The sequence below is a fragment of the Oncorhynchus tshawytscha genome, linkage group LG12 (assembly GCF_018296145.1).
Source record: "Oncorhynchus tshawytscha isolate Ot180627B linkage group LG12, Otsh_v2.0, whole genome shotgun sequence".
In the NCBI taxonomy this organism is placed as follows: domain Eukaryota; kingdom Metazoa; phylum Chordata; class Actinopteri; order Salmoniformes; family Salmonidae; genus Oncorhynchus; species Oncorhynchus tshawytscha.
In genome coordinates this window covers 51,651,406-51,668,418 of record NC_056440.1, presented here as the reverse complement: position 1 = coordinate 51,668,418, position 17,013 = coordinate 51,651,406, and the positions used below count along the sequence as shown (strand labels likewise).

At 41.9% G+C, this 17,013-nt stretch overlaps 1 protein-coding gene across 6 annotated transcripts in view; it reads left to right on the top strand.

Annotated features, from left to right (window-relative positions):
- The window catches only part of LOC112263454 (BTB/POZ domain-containing protein 9), a 35,168-nt gene extending 28,972 nt beyond the window's left edge, over positions 1-6,196 (top strand). For 5 of the 6 annotated variants that reach the window (XM_042330738.1, XM_042330739.1, XM_042330741.1 and 2 more), the window contains 4 exons: positions 3,442-3,631; positions 3,791-3,898; positions 4,943-5,048; positions 5,865-6,196. In XM_042330738.1, coding sequence (XP_042186672.1) covers positions 3,442-3,631; positions 3,791-3,898; positions 4,943-5,048; positions 5,865-6,044 — 584 coding nt within the window. In that variant the 3' untranslated portion in view covers positions 6,045-6,196. The remainder of the gene's footprint in view (positions 1-3,441; positions 3,632-3,790; positions 3,899-4,942; positions 5,049-5,864) is intronic. The other variant, XM_042330740.1, reaches the window with a different exon arrangement.
- The last annotated feature ends 10,817 nt before the right edge of the window (positions 6,197-17,013 follow it).

Below are 17,013 nucleotides of genomic sequence, written 5' to 3'. Positions count from 1 at the left end.
TGGATGGATTATCTTGGCAAAGGAGAAATGCTCAATAGCAGGTGTTGTCTTTGGCTATGCCGGATTAAGTGAAATGACATGCTATTCTATAAAATTAATGTTACCTGATTGAGCTAATCATGTAAATGTAATTAACTAGAAAGTCGGGGCACCAAAAAATAATATTTATAGAGCTGTTATCTTCCGAATAAACTCTTAAAGACCTAGTAATATGTTACATCAATAGCAGTCAATATTAATCGTCACCTTATTATTATTCAGTCTCATCTGAAAGCTGTAAATTCTTTATCTTCACGAACCCTGGCTAACAAGTTGAATCAGCAATACAAAATTGGGTTTAATTATTTATTTACTAAATACCTAACTAATCACACAATCTCATATACACAGAATGAATCTTACCTTGATTACAAATTATGTCATAAAGGAAAACGTCCCTGGCGGGCGGAACAGATATGACAGCTGGTTACACAAAGAAAAGGGGGCTGGGTTTGAGTAAAAGCGCGGGAAGACTTGAGGAACAAAGGAAGAAGCCATGCTATCGTAAATACAGTATCTTATGCATTCTAAATTACTGCCCAAAAGAGTCTTTTGAAGAGTGTCTCTGGTGGGGAATGGGATAAGTTGTAGTGTCGTCGTTGTGTGGTAGACGGGATACTGTCTGTCCTCTCCTAGCCCACGTTTACAGCGGCCGCTGCTAACTCAACGGCTAGGAGGTATCACTTCTGTAGCGAATAAGAGTTCAAGTTCATACCATTCGCAACCATAGCTCACGCTGAGGTTGGCTTCATTCTGTAGTTACTATCTGAATCCTTTTGACTTCGGACCGTCATCCTAATGTACCCGGAATAGGAGGTTACATTTTCGTCAAGGCTTTATGTAGTGGTGGGAGAAGGGTGTGTTTCATAGTTTATAGCCCATGTCTCTTCACAGGGGAGGGCCACTGATTGAGCAGAGCAGTAACCTTATGAAAACCCAATCTCTCATTTGGAAGCTAAAATGACATTTAATCTTTTCACCAATAATTTTATATTTAGACATTTGAATTGCACAACAATTCCATGTGAATCTGATAACTATAATGTGTTGACTTTCCCAGATACAGTTTAGGTCGTCCTGTCATCAGTCATAATGTCTCAGAACGACAACCGAACTGACATCATATTCATTAAGTACCAACGCATATTTTCAACTGGTTATATTACTGAAATATGGTTCCTTTCCTTCCACTTGTTTGATGTTCCCAGACTCTGTTTAACAAAGGCTATTCAAGAGTCCCTCTGTAGAGTCCAGAGAGAGGGAAGGGAGAAAGGTACAGTGCCTTGCGTAAGTATTCGGCCCCCTTGAACTTTGCGACCTTTTGCCACATTTCAGGCTTCAAACATAAAGATATAAAACTATTTTTTTGTGAAGAATCAACAAGTGGGACACAATCATGAAGTGGAACGACATTTATTGGATATTTCAAACTTTTTTAACAAATCAAAAACTGAAAAATTGGGCGTGCAAAATTATTCAGCCCCTTTACTTTCAGTGCAGCAAACTCTCTCCAGAAGTTCAGTGAGGATCTCTGAATGATCCAATGTTGACCTAAATGACTAATGATGATAAATACAATCCACCTGTGTGTAATCAAGTCTCCGTATAAATGCACCTGCACTGTGATAGTCTCAGAGGTCCGTTAAAAGCGCAGAGAGCATCATGAAGAACAAGGAACACACCAGGCAGGTCCGAGATACTGTTGTGAAGAAGTTTAAAGCCGGATTCGGATACAAAAATATTTCCCAAGCTTTAAACATCCCAAGGAGCACTGTGTAAGCGATAATATTGAAATGGAAGGAGTATCAGACCACTGCAAATCTACCAAGACCTGGCCGTCCCTCTAAACTTTCAGCTCATACAAGGAGAAGACTGATCAGAGATTCAGCCAAGAGGCCCATGATCACTCTGGATGAACTGCAGAGATATACAGCTGAGGTGGGAGACTCTGTCCATAGGACAACAATCAGTCGTATATTGCACAAATCTGGCCTTTATGGAAGAGTGGCAAGAAGAAAGCCATTTCTTAAAGATATCCAAAAAGTGTTGTTTAAAGTTTGCCACAAGCCACCTGGGAGACACACCAAACATGTGGAAGAAGGTGCTCTGGTCAGATGAAACCAAAATTGAACTTTTTGGCAACAATGCAAAACGTTATGTTTGGCGTAAAAGCAACACAGCTCATCACCCTGAACACAACATCCCCACTGTCAAACATGGTGGTGGCAGCATCATGGTTTGGGCCTGCTTTTCTTCAGCAGGGACAGATAAGATGGTTAAAAATGATGGGAAGATGGATGGAGCCAAATACAGGACCATTCTGGAAGAAAACCTGATGGAGTCTGATGCAAAAGACCTGAGACTGGGACGGAGATTTGTCTTCCAACAAGACAATGATCCAAAACATAAAGCAAAATCTACAATGGAATGGTTCAAAAATAAACATATCCAGGTGTTAGAATGGCCAAGTCAAAGTTCAGACCTGAATCCAATCGAGAATCTGTGGAAAGAACTGAAAACTGCTGTTCACAAATGCTCTCCATCCAACCTCACTGAGCTCGAGCTGTTTTGCAAGGAGGAATGGGAAAAGATTTCAGTCTCTCGATGTGCAAAACTGATAGACATACCCCAAGCGACTTACAGCTGTAATCGCAGCAAAAGGTGGCGCTACAAAGTATTAACTTAAGGGGCCTGAATAATTTTGCACGCCCAATTTTTCAGTTTTTGATTTGTTAAAAAAGTTTGAAATATCCAATAAATGTCGTTCCACTTCATGATTGTGTCCCACTTGTTGATTCTTCACAAAAAAATACAGTTTTATATCTTTATGTTTGAAGCCTGAAATGTGGCAAAAGGTTGCAAAGTTCAAGGGGGCTGAATACTTTCGCAAGGCACTGTATTTATGGGGGGGGGGGTCATTAACCTTACCCACAGGCCAACGTCATGATCAGGGATGTGAACAGATTTGTGTGAGCTGAGCTTGTGCGAATGAAAGATTTCTGTGATCTTTTATTTCAGCTCATGAAACCATGGGAACAACACTTTACATGTTGCTTTTATATTTTTGTTCTGTATATTTTGAGCCTATTACTGGATTAAAAAGCACATACTGAAGCATGTTTCTAGTCAGCACATGTATTCAAAAGGTCTCCGTTGGAGTGCTGATCAAGGATCTGGTCCTCCTTGTCTATCTTATTCCTTATGATCTACAAGGCTAAAATGGATTCAATATCACCACTCATACTTTTACTTTGGGAATTTCCAGTACTTGACTTAGTCCCAGTTTTCCAGACCCCAGTTGATTTTCTTGTAAGAAACCTCTTTTGGGCCTTAACAGCCCAATGTGATTAAGCTACTAGCCAAATCCCTCACTCACCATTCCCTCAACACCCCCTATTCAAGTCCCCGACCGTAGCGTGGCAACCATCGCATGCGGGGCCAGTGTGATCGAGGGTGTGAGCCGGAGCCGCAACGCCCTGCTCAACGGGGACACCTCCAACTACGACTGGGACTCGGGCTACACCTGCCACCAGCTGGGCTCAGGGGCCATCGTCATCCAACTGGCCCAGCCCTACATGTTGGGCTCACTCAGGTAAGGGGGCTGTGCCTGAAATGGCACCCTATATAGTGCACTAATACAGTGCACTACTTTAGCCAGAGTTGATGCCATTGTCATCCAGCTCAGGTTGGGGGAGTGACCGAGACCCTGCCCTCAGCATCAGTCCAATTGTTTGTGTGTGTTTCTGGACAGACTGCTGCTCTGGGACTGTGATAACCGCAGTTACAGTTACTACATCGAGCTGTCCACCAACCAGCAGCAGTGGACCAAGGTGGTGGACCGTACCAAAGTGGCTTGCAGGTGAGAATGTGAATCCCCCTGTTTTAATGTATTCTTCTCTTGTCCCTCTCTTCTCTGCTGGTCTCTGTTATTTGCTTACTGTTTATTTATTTTATTTTTTGTGGACAAGGAAAAAGAATGGAGCCTTTTTTTAATAGGGTTGTGAAAATCCCTGTTTTTGTGACAAAAAAAGAACTCGAAGCAGACCAAACTATTTGGTCCTTTAAAAACCGTCTTTATGTCAAATGGTATGTGCTATAGCTTAGACAGTAAACACGTCACTCAACATAATGTTAGTTTCCAACATTAGAAACTAGAAATTTTAAATCTGCTTCATGTTTAAAAAATAATGTATGACCTCTTCATGTTTGGTTTCCTTGCCACACTTTTTCTGAGTATCATGATACTTGTCACAAGCCTACTTTTTGGTTGTCAAGCTTTTGGCTGCTCTGCAACTACTTAAATGTTGCAGGAGTAGCATTTTATCTAACAATTTTAGATTGGCCGTAAAAAATTTTTTTAAAGACAGTCACTTAAGCTTATGACCATATCGATCAAACTAAAGATTTGTTGGTCAGATCGGGGCGGCAGGGTAGCCTAGTGGTTAGAGCGTTGGACTAGTAACCGGAAGGTTGCAAGATCGAATCCCCGTGCTGACAAGGTAAAAATCTGTCGTTCTGCCCCTGAACAAGGCAGTTAACCCACTGTTCCTAGGCCGTCATTGAAATTTAAGAATTTGTTAACTGACTTGTTAAATAAAATAACTTTAGAATTTAACAAGAAAAGACAACAATGCGTTACTCACTGACTCACTATATATTTAAGGACTAAGCTTTTTGTTTACATTGTTCAAAATCCAACTACTCTGCTCTAATTTATTGGACACTTTGTCAAATGCAATATGATGGAATGCATCCCAAATGGCATCCTATTTCCAACAGGTCCTGTAAGGAATGGAGAGCAATTAGGGACATAACCATAGAAATATTAACTTTTTATTTATTAATTGGCCCATCCTCCTTGGAGGACAAAAGAATATCAACATTGTTTGTCTTGGTGTTGAAGGTCTTGGCAGACGCTGGTGTTTGACAAGCACCCCGCCTCCTTTGTGCGCATCGTGGGGACCCACAACACATCCAACGAGGTGGGGAGAGATGAGCAGGCTCGGGAAGTGAGCTGAACCTCGATGAGTGACACACCCCTAATGGTGTCCCAATGCTGTCTCTCTTTTCTTATTTTCTGTCTTCCATCCCTTTCTTTTTTTCCTCTTCCATTCCTCCCCCTCTTTCTCACTCACCCTTTCTCCCTTCTACATGCTACCTAATTTTTCATCCATCCAAAGTAACACACCCGCCTTTCTTTCTCGGGTCATTTTGAATATGATGTCTGACCACACCATGTAGAAAAGCATTTTAACAATCAAACATGTGTAAGCAGTTGATGTTGTTCTTCAATAAAACAGATCCCAAAGCAAATCAGGTGAATAAAATAGGTTTATTCAAAGAGAACAAATCTTAGTTATGCTGCAAAGTAGGTAATTCTTCCAAGTCCTCAGCGATTCTCCTCCACAGAACAAAGTGACAGGATATAATTTATAACCCAACCCTAGCCTGTGGTTGACCAATTAGAATTTATTGCAATAAAATGGGGCCAATACCAAGTATCCTGTTTCAGTCTCAATGTATAGACAATTTGAACCAATAAGAACTTGCCACATGTGTCTCGGACTGAAATTCCTCCCGTGTCTCTGACCCATTACTCTTCAGTTCCCCATTACAGAAAAACAACTATTTCCATTGATCATTAATTCCCTCTTGACCTTACGTCCTCTGCGTTGTGTATTTATCTTTGGATATTCTTAGACATGCATAGCTGTAAAAGTAACCAAATTGTAAACATACTTTCTGACTTTCTGAAATAATGAAAATCACAGCACTTGCACTGTATGTATTATTTGAATCTGTATTATAACCTCTCTGTCCCTCAGGTGTTCCACTGCGTCCACTTCGAGTGCCCCGCCCAGCTCGACACAGAGGTCAAAGAGGGCAGCCCGAACTCTAAGTCCCAGCAGCCTCCGCTACAGCCCGAATCACCCTCCCAGTCCCAGCTCCAACTCCCCACCCGGCCTTCCTCTGCCTCCTCGTCCTCACACTCCCACCCCCTCTAAGGCGTTTGCCAACCCCAACCTCCCCCTTAGACTCCAGGAGAAAACCACAGACACTACCTTAGGCATCTCAATCCACACAAGCTTCTTTTGTGATGTTACTCAACATAATATGCTGCTCAAATGAAATAAATATATATTTATATGAAATTAAACCCTTGTTGTTGAATGTGATGTTTAAGTTGATGTTGTTCCTGACAAGGGAAAGTTCAACATTTCTTTTTACTTTTCAAGAAGCAGCTGATTCTTCATTTTAATTACCAATTTAACCATCCCATCCATATTCACTCCATTTACAATGCTTTCTCCATGTGTTTGGAGACTAAAGCTACAATTGTTCTTTTAGCTCTCAACTCCAGTGTTTCAGATTTGATGACAAGACAGAATTCAATAACAAGCATGAATTAATAAAGCATTTATGCAATCAAATGTACATTTCATGGAATCAGATTTACAAACTGGGCTAGACTTTAGATCAAATGATGAACCCTAAATGGTAGGTATGGAGGTGGTGAGCTTTGGGCCAATCCGGAATGGACCCCTAGACGCTATGCCATATGCACTTGTGGACATCCTACTAAATTACTTTCGATTCTGTAACTCTATGCTTGTGGAGATGTGATAGAAGTTGACCGGTGCACCACAGTATGAGTCTTAACCTAGTGGTCAAACAATGAAATTGTTCCAATAGTTTTTCCCATGGGGGATTTTAGAAACACTTAAAATGTGTTTCGTGTAGGCTTACCCTGGTGTGCCGTTTTGATAACCGTGTAAATCTCTAGGAAAGTGTGACTTGTCAATATATTTGCTTGTATTTTACCCCCCAAAAAAATGAAATGCTTATCAGCGGCTAATGTGTTCATATTTTCTGAGATGTGAATACCAAGTATGTCTACTTCACCACCATTTTTATTGGTAAACTACAAGGTAGTGTAAACATTTTCTTTTAACGATCCAATACTTAATATGGTACACTTATCATAATTAGGGTTTAGTCCTTGAGATACTGGTAAAGTGATCAAGATATTCAATGAGACTGCAGGGATCCAGATTGCAGATTTTGACACTTTTTTTTTTTCTTCCATCCCCTGGATTTCTAACCCCTTGATGTTCTTGTTGGATCTAATTTTAATAGCTAGCATTTCAATGTTCAATTGTTTCAAGTAATTGTCGTATATTATCTCCAATATATCTTCCATGTAAAAAGCCTGTCTGATCAGGATGAGAAATATCTGGTAAAACCTTTTTTATTCTATGCACTAATGCATTTCACCAGGATTTTCGCATCACAACATTGAAGTGTAAGAGGCATCCAGTTTAAATGGACTGAATCTGTATACTTGTTTAAAAAGTAATGAAATTAGACCACTTTGTTTGAGTACCTGAATGGCGACCATTTTTATAGGAATAATTAAAACATGCTAATAAAGGATCTTTGAGTACATAATAAAAGGTCTGATATACCTCTACTGGTATAACCTCAAGCCCTGGGTTTTTTCCAGACTGAAAAGATTGAATTGCCTAAAAGTTCCTCCTCTGTAAATTGGCCATCACACAGGTCTGAAGTGGTCAACCCTCAGAGTATCGAATGAGACGAATGTATTATCAACAAATATCGAGCTGTGTGTCGCAGCCGGCTGCGATTGGGAAACCCATAAGATGGCGCACAATTGACCCAGCATCGTCCTTGTTAGGAGAGGGTTTGGCCGGCCGAGATGTCCTTGTCCCATTGCGCTCTAGCGACTCCCGTAGCGGGCCGTGCGCATGTACGCTGACACGGTCGCCAGTTGTACAGTGTTTCCTCCGACACATTGGTGCTCCTGGCTTCCGGGTTAAGCGAGCAGTGTGTCAAGAAGCAGGCTTAGCAGGGCCGTGTTTCCAAGGATGCATGGATCTTGACCTTCATCTCTCCCGAGTCCGTACGGGAGTTGCAGCGATGGGACAAGACTAACTAATAATTGGATATCACGAAATTGTGTCGAAAAAGTGGTTTAAAAAAAAGCACCATGATGATTAAGTGTCCATATAGCTGCACCATAATATTTGCACTGTTAAGCATAGTGTAGCTGCAACTGTGTAAACCTCCAATTGTCCTAATAATCCACCCACTAAATCCTCCCACCATATCTAGGTCTCTGATCACTAAGACCATCTACCTGACTCATGATGTGCCTTTGCATCCTAAGGCAAACCCTTGACTGCCAGAGGGAGATATGGGCAGTCCCATGATAACATAATTAGATTCTGCCACCCTTCACTCAAACATTCAAAGCCCCATAGGTCCAACTTTCACTGTAATAGCTATTGTAAATTGGACAGTGCAGTTCGATTAACACGAATTTAAGCTTTCTGCCCATATCAGATATGTCTATGTACTGGGAAATGTTCTTGTTTACTTACAACCTTATGCTAATCACATTAGCCTACATTAGCGAAACCGTCCAGCGGGGGGGACACCAATCCTGTAGATCGGAGGTTAAACTGATTAAAGTTAACGGTAGAACCAACACTAACTGGCTTATGGAAGCACTTCTCTAAGCGAGAAGTATATTTTATATTTCTATATGAGCTATTTATGCTACCTTTTTTATTCTTGATCCTAATGATATAGGCATGGGTGTAAAACAGCCGAGGTGATAGAGCAACAACCCTGGAATAAAAACAAAATGTGTATGGGTGGAGAGAGGGTTGGTTTTACAGGTTTACTCGCTCTGGATTGTCAGTACTGCATGTCTTCTTTGCTATCGTGCCATGGGTGTGTCAGGGTCGATTGTAAGTTAAACTTAGGTATTCCTTTATGAGTAGTGTGATGCCAAAGGCACATTTTTACTGGCAGTCAGTAGTGTGTTAGAATCTATGTTCCTTTTTCCTTCCTTTTTGTCGGAATAAAACAGTATATAATGAGGACTACATGAAATATGTCTTGCATGTAATGGACATAAAGAACTGGATGTGCAATATTTGTATTTCTTTTTCTCTTCATTTTTTTTTTTTCAAACAATTGGATCCAATGAACTGACATGCTTATAGCCTTGCTAGGACCCTCTAAATATGAGCATGGATCTATAATATTGTGCTGTTATTATTTATATTAATATAATCTATCATTGTAATTAATATTTTTTCTGACTGTTTTCCATGTTATTTGGTTAGTTCTCTTAAAAAGCACCCTAATTGATATGCAATAGACGAATACCATGTTTGAGGAGAGTGCACAGTTATGAACTTGAACATTTATTAATAAACTAATTAGGCACATTTGGGCAGTCTTGATACATAATTTTGAACAGAAATGCAAATGGTTTATTGAATCAGTCTAAAACTACACATACACTACTGCCATCTAGTGGCCAAAATCTAAATTGCGCCTAACCTGGACTATTGCATTTTGGCCTTTCTCTTGCATCTCAAAGATGATGAAAAAAAACGCATGTTTTTTTAACTTTGTATTATCTTTTACAAGATCCAATGTGTTATATTCTCCTACATTAATTTCACATTTCCACAAACTTCAAAGTGTTTCCTTTCAAATGGTATCAAGAATATGAATATCTTTGCTTCAGGTCCTGAGCTACAGGCATTTTAGGTTCTTTTTTTATTTTTTACGTGTCCGGTCCTTAAGAGGTTTTAACCAGCCCGCCACACACTAATAGAGACAACAACCCTGTTGACAATAACCAATCCTTTTGCCAGTGTGTATTGGAACAATAATACGTCTTTTACATTTTTAATACAGATCTCTTTGTTTCTTGTGACCTATAACTAGCATCTCTGTTTTGTCAGAGTTTAAAAGTAACACATATGCCACCATCCACTTCCTTATGTCTGAAACACAGGCTTCCAGGGTAGGCATTTTGGTGCTTCACCATGTTTCATGGAAATGTACAGCTGTGTGTCGTCTTCATAGCATTGAAAGTTGACATTGTGTTTCCGAATGACTTCACCAAGAGGTAGTATATACTGTACAGTGAAAACAATAGTGGTTCTAGTATGGAACCTTGAGGAAATTACCATGGATTTGTCAGAGGACAAACCACCCACAGAGACAAACTGATATTGTTCCAACAGATAAGACCTAAACCAGGCAAGAACTTGTCCATGTAAACCAATTACGGTTTCGAATCTCTCCAAAAGATTGTGAAGGATGGTGTCAAAAGCGGCACTAAGGTCTAGGAGCACGAGGATAGATGCGGAGCTTTGGTCTGACACCATTAAAAGGTCACTTACCACCATCATGAGTGCGGTCTCAGTACTATGATGGGGTCTAAAACAAGATTGGAGCGTTTCGTAAACATTATTTGTCTTCAGGAGGGCAGTGAGTTGCTGAGCAACAGCTTTTTCAAAAATAATTGAGAGGAATGGGAGATTCGATATAAACCGGTCATCTTTTTGATTTTCCAGGTCAAGGTTTAGCTTTTTCAGGAGAGGCTTTATGATGGTCACTTTTAGTGAGTTTGTTACAGGGAGCTGTTTATTATGTTCAACATATATGGGCCAAGCACAGGAAGTAGCTCTTTCAGTAGTTTAGTTGGAATAGTGTACAGACAGCTGGAAGGTTTAGAGTCCATTACAATTTTTTTTGAATGTTTAGATAGAAACTGGATAAAACAACTTGAGTGTCTCCATTGATCCGAGGTCCTGGCCGTTCTGTGCAGATGTAACGGATGTGAAACGGCTAGCTTAGTTAGCGGTGGTGCGCACTAAATAGCGTTTCAATCGGTGACGTCACTTGCTCTGAGACCTTGCAGTAGTAGTTCCCCTTGCTCTGCAAGGGCTGCAGCTTTTGTGGAGCGATGGGTAATGATGCTTCGTGGGTGACTGTTGTTGATGTGTGCAGAGGGTCCCTGGTTCGCGGCCGGGTATGAGCGAGGGGACGGTCTAAAGTTATACTGTTACACAGACTCAGGACAACTGAGTTTTGGAGAAATATGCATATTCAAAGAGGAGTACGTAATTTGTTTTGTAATGATCATGATCATTTCGTCGAAGAAGTTAATGAATTCATCACTGCTGAAGTGAAGGCCATCATCACTTGAGGAATGCTGCCTTTTAATTAGTTTTGCAACAGTATCAAAAATAAATGTTGGTGTCAGTCTGACAATGTTTCAAGTAAACACGAAGCCGACCCAGTTGTTGGACAATCAGCAGCAGACGCACTCCTCGTATCCTTCACCTTTTTCAGATTGCAACCATACCGGTCCAGAATTGTTCTCCATTTTTCTTTTCGGTATTGGTGTTCAATTTTTTTGATATCTCCCACCAGCTATTATCTTTTGCATTCCTATCCGAAAACAACCACATCGAAGGATTGTAGAGGTTATCGTATCATCTCACTTCCTTGCACAGATGCTCCTTAAAACTGGATAGACATAATTGTGCGTAGCAAAGGTTCAAATTAAAGCCCAAAAAAGGACGCTTGCAAGTAGAATTGCAAGTAGAATAGCAGTATCAGCAAAGTAGCAGCACGTCCACCTCTTCTGTGTTTGTACCATAAGGGATATCAGAAGGGATGTGAGGTAGACACAGGGCGGGACTTCCGTTGAAAAAGTTTTTGCAAGGAATGATACGGTTTATCTCAATTTCCAGGTAACAAAAAACTGCATCGAATGGTGGAGCATATTATAAGGAGCCACGACATTGCAGCACTGCGGTAAGCACCGTAAATTTTGTCTCCGTACTGTATGGGTTTCAGAGGAGGCTGGCGGGAGGAGCTATAGGAGGACGGGCTCATTGTATTGGCTGGCATGGATTCAATTGAATAGTGCCAAACACAACTTTACATTAAGCAGGGCTGGTTAAAACCCTGGATGAGAGCCCAAATGGATAGCTGTAGATAGAACAACTTTCCAGAAGGAGATGCGGCCCAGCCTATAGCTTTTATAGTGGATATATCGTTGAAGATTTGATGTTGTTTTAAAGACACAATTTCAACATATTTTTTACAAGATTTGTCTATGTTGAAAATTGGTTATAATAATATAATCCAGTGGCTGAAATTTCACCCTCAACACAACAGTCCATGTTCATTACTTTTTTATGTAATTTGTCACAATTTGTTGACAAATTACATAAAGCACTTAAATGAGCAGGCCTTCATACCCTACCTGGCATCTGTACATTGGCCCAGAATTGACCTTATCGCCTAGCTTGGTCCTATTTTCTCACAGTCCTTAATAAACATGCTCCACTCAAGAAAGTTAGAACCAAAAATCGCTACAGCCCCTGGTTTAGCACTGAACTGTCTGAGCTAAAACACCTGCTCTGGCGCAAAGCAAAGGCCTCCATGATTGTCAACTCTTTAGGGAAACAAGAAACAAGTGCACTCAATCAATCAGGAAAGCAAAAGCAGGATATTAGAAACAACAATTCGCTGCCTGTGGTTCTGACCCTAAGAAGTTTTGGAACACTATGAAAACCTTGGAAAATTTAAACTCATAATTTTAGCTACCTACTGCACTTAACTGTGGGAACACTATCACCTCTGACAAAGTCAGAATGGTTGAGAGCTTCAACAAGCACTTTGTCAGGGCTGGCAACGCCTTTCATTCTACTATGCCCACTCCCACGGCCAGCCATGCTGCCACTGTCCCCAGTAGAGGTCTCCCTCAGAGAAACTTCCGCTTCTCTTCCAGCGGACCGTTGCTGGAGGCTCCGGACTGGGGGACCGTTTCTGAAGGCTCCAAACTGCGGACCGTCGCTGGAGGCTCCGGACTGCGGACCGTTGCTGGAGGCTCCGGACTGCGGACCGTCGCTGGAGGCTCCGGACCGTTGCTGGAGGCTCCGGACTGGGGACCGTCTCTGAAGGCTCCGAACTGTGGACCGTCGCTGGAGGCTCCAGACTGCAGACTGTCGCTGGAGGCTCCAGACTGCAGACTGTTGCTGGAGGCTCCGGACTGCGGACCGTTGCTGGAGGCTCCGGACTGTGGACCGTCGCTGGAGGCTCCGGACTGTGGACCGTCGCTGGAGGCTCCGGACTGTGGACCGTCGCTGGAGGCTCCGGACTGTGGACCGTCGCTGGAGGCTCCGGACTGGGGACCGTCGCTGGAGGCTCCGGACTGGCACCGTTGCTGCAGGCTCCTTGCCTTGGATCGTCAATACAGGCTCCGGGACATGGATCATCACTGGAGGCTTCGTGCCATGGATCATCACTGTAAGGTGAGGTCTGTAAGATGACATACACAAAACACAAAACAACTACCCACAAATCAAGTGGGAAAAACAGGCTACCGAAATATGGATCTCAATCAGGGACAACGATTGACAGCTGCTTCTGATTGAGAACCATACCACGCCATACCAGAACCATACCAGAACCATTCAAGCAGCGCCAGCGTGACGGCTCCGGCAGCTCCTGGCTGATGGACAGCTCTGGCAGCTCCTGACTGACGGATGGCTCAGGCAGCTCAGGACAGATGGGAGACCCTGGCAGCTCAGGACAGACGGGAGACTCTGGCAGCTCAGAACTGACGGGAGACTCTAGCAGCGCTGGGCAGGAGGTAGACTGAAACAAATGAAACAGTTCTGTAAGGTGACATACACTAAACAGAAAACAACTACCCACAAATCAACCCACTCCACCATAGTCTTTGTCCGCCTCTTAGCCCGCCTCCGTGGCCTCTTTAGAGCGGCAACCCTCGCCGCCGACCTCGGACTGGGGACCCTAGCCACGGGTCTCGAATGGACGGGAGACTCCGGCAGCACCGGACGGACGGGAGACTCCGGCAGCACCGGACAGGCGGCAGACTCCAGCAGCTCCGGAGAGAAGGGCGATTCCGGCAGCGCCGGCGTGAAGGGCGATTCCGGCAGCTCCTGGCTGACAGACGGCTCCGGCAGCTCCTGGCTGACGGGAGACTCTGGCAGCTCAGGAAAGACGGGAGACTCTGGCAGCTCAGAACAGACGGGAGACTCTGGCAGCACTGGGCAGGAGGAAGACTGAAACATGAAATGAAATGAAACAGTTCTGTAAGGTGACATACACTAAACAGAAAACAATTACCCACAAATCAAGTGGGAAATGCAAGCTACCTAAATATGGTTCTCAATCAGGGACAACGATTGACAGCTGCCTCTGATTGAGAACCATTCCAGGCCAAACACAGAAATAGCAAATCATAGAAAAACTAACATAGACAACCCGCCCAACTCACGCCCTGACCATACTAAAACAAAGACATAACAAAAGAACTAAGGTCAGAACGTGACAGTAGGAAGACTGTATAGTACACCTACCTGTTATCTTAGCTAACATTTATGCACCAAATCGGGATAACAGTTCATTCTTTACAAATGTATTTTCTCAATTGCTAAATATGGATACACATCACCTGAATTGTGTACTGTCGCCCAATCTGGATCGTAGCTCTCCTAGCGTATCATCTACATCAAAGACGGTACTCGCAATTCAGCTATTTCTTAAGACATAAGCAAATCTGATGCGTGGCGTTTCCGCAATCCCACCGCTAGGGAGTATTATTTTGTCTTGCCATTTCATAGACGACTTTTTCCTAGACAATAGATTTCTACCACTTATCACGGAGTGTGATTACCAAGCTATAGTAATTTCAGATCCTTTCCCCCTTACTATGATACTACTTATACCAAATACACCGCCTAATTATCACCCTTGGCGGCTTAACTCTACTGCTATCAGATGAAACCTTGGTTGCTTTTATATCATCTCAAATTGAGCTGTTTCTTGAGCTTAATCAAGATCCTGGAATATCTCCTACAACAGTATGGGAATCACTGGAGGCTTATCTAAGGGGACAAATTATTTAGTACAGTCCAAGATTAAGGAAGTGCAATATTCAACACCTAGGAGACCTTACAAATAAAATCTGGGATTTGGATATGGAATATTCACACTCTTCAGACCTACTAAAACAACGTTTGACACTTCAGACAGAGTATGATCTTCTTTCAACTCGACAAGCTGAGAATCTTATTAGTAAATCTTGATACCGAAATGATGAACATGGAGAGAAATCAGGGAAAATGTTAGCACACCAACTGCGTCAGAGAACCTCAAATCAAACCATACCTGAGATAAATGTCGAGCTGGGTAACAAATGTATTGATCATTTAGAGGTCAATTCATGCTTTCATAACTTTTACTCACAATTATACACTTCAGAATCCACTGGTAATGCTACCTTACTCCACACCTTCTTTGAGAACTTACAGTGCATTCGGAAAGTATTCAGACCCCTTCACTTTTTCCACATTTTGTTACGTTACAGCCTTATTCTAAAATTGATTACATACATTGTTTCCCCTCATCAATACCCCATAATGACAAAGCGAAAACAGGTTTTTAGATTTTTTGGAAAATGTATATACAAAAAAAAACCGGATACCTTATTTACATAAGAATTCCGACCCTTTACTACGAGACTCGAAATTGAGCTCAGGTGCATCTGTTTCCATTGATAATCCCTGAGAAGGTTCTACAATTTTTTTTAGGGGGTGGATCAGCTTTAATATTGTAGATAGATTGTTGCTTCCATCAATGTAATTGTCTGCATCATTTCCAATCCCTTGTGTATTTTTTGGGTAAATATATATATATTAACACATACATACACATAAATATATATACACATACATATACACATCTTTCTAGAATATACCTTCCTTTATTATTTCCTGCAAACCCTATCACCCCTCCCCCAATTGGAGTAAACTAATAAACAACAACACTTAGGCTTCTACTTCCTGCTTATACATACTACATACTATACATATTTTACAGACACAATCTATTTTACAATAGTTATATTTAGTTTGTTTTTAGTCCTGGCCTTCCTCTATTTCTGATGAGATCTGTTTTATTACATTTTTTACAGAAAAGTTGTTTGATTTAGTTGATATTTTGGTAGTTTGGTAGTTGTTTTGATATTTTGTTCTCTTTTTGGGAAACCTGTTTCCATCCTGCACAGTAGGTGGCGGAATACACATTCAATTGTGCGATCACCAATACACCAAAGAAGAAGAAGAAGAAGTACATGTGAGAGCAAAAACCATGAGGTAGAAGGAATTGTCCATAGAGCTCCGAGACAGGATTGTGTTGAGGCACTGATCTGGGGAAGAGTACCAAAACATTTCTGCAGCATTTAATGAAGGATTGGACTCTTCTTTTGGAAGGGATTGGACCCTTCTTTTCAATTTCCGCCTAAAATGACATACCCAAATCTAACTGCCTGTAGCTCAGGACCTGAAGTAAGGATATGCATATTCTTCATTTTATTTGAAAGAAAACACTTTGAAGTTTGTGGAAATGTGAAATGAATGTAGGAGAATATAACACATCAGATCTGGTAAAAGATAAAACCGTTTCAGACTGATACATTCAAGGATGATTGCTCTACATAATATTTTTAATCAAGTCTCAAAGGTGTCAAAAGATGGCGTTGACAGAGATGGTCGCCTCGCTTCGCGTTCTTATGAAATATTTAGTTTTTTAATGTATTATTTCTTACATTGTTACCCCAGGAAATCTTAAGTCTTATTACATACAGCCAGGAAGAACTATTGGATATAAGAGCAACGCCAACTTACCAACATTGCTACCAAGAATATAACTTTCCCGAAGCAAATCCTCTCTACGGACCACCACCCAGGACAATGGATCTAATCCCAGCAGCTGACCGAAAACAAAGGCGACGCAGAAGGGGCAGACGGAGTGGTCTTCTGGTCAGGCTTCGAAAGCGGGCATATCGCTCTCTGCTCCCAAGAATACTACTCGCCAATGTCCAGTCTCTTGACAACAAGGTAGAACGAAATTCGAGCAAGGGTTTCCTTCCAGAGAGACATTGGAGATTGTAACATTCTCTGTTTCACGGAAACATGGCTCCCTCGGGATATGTTGTCAGAATCGGTTCAGCCACCGGGCTTCTCCACGCATCGCCCTCAGAGATAAACACCTCTCTGGGAAGAGGAAGGGCGGGGGTGTATGCTTTATGATGAACAACTC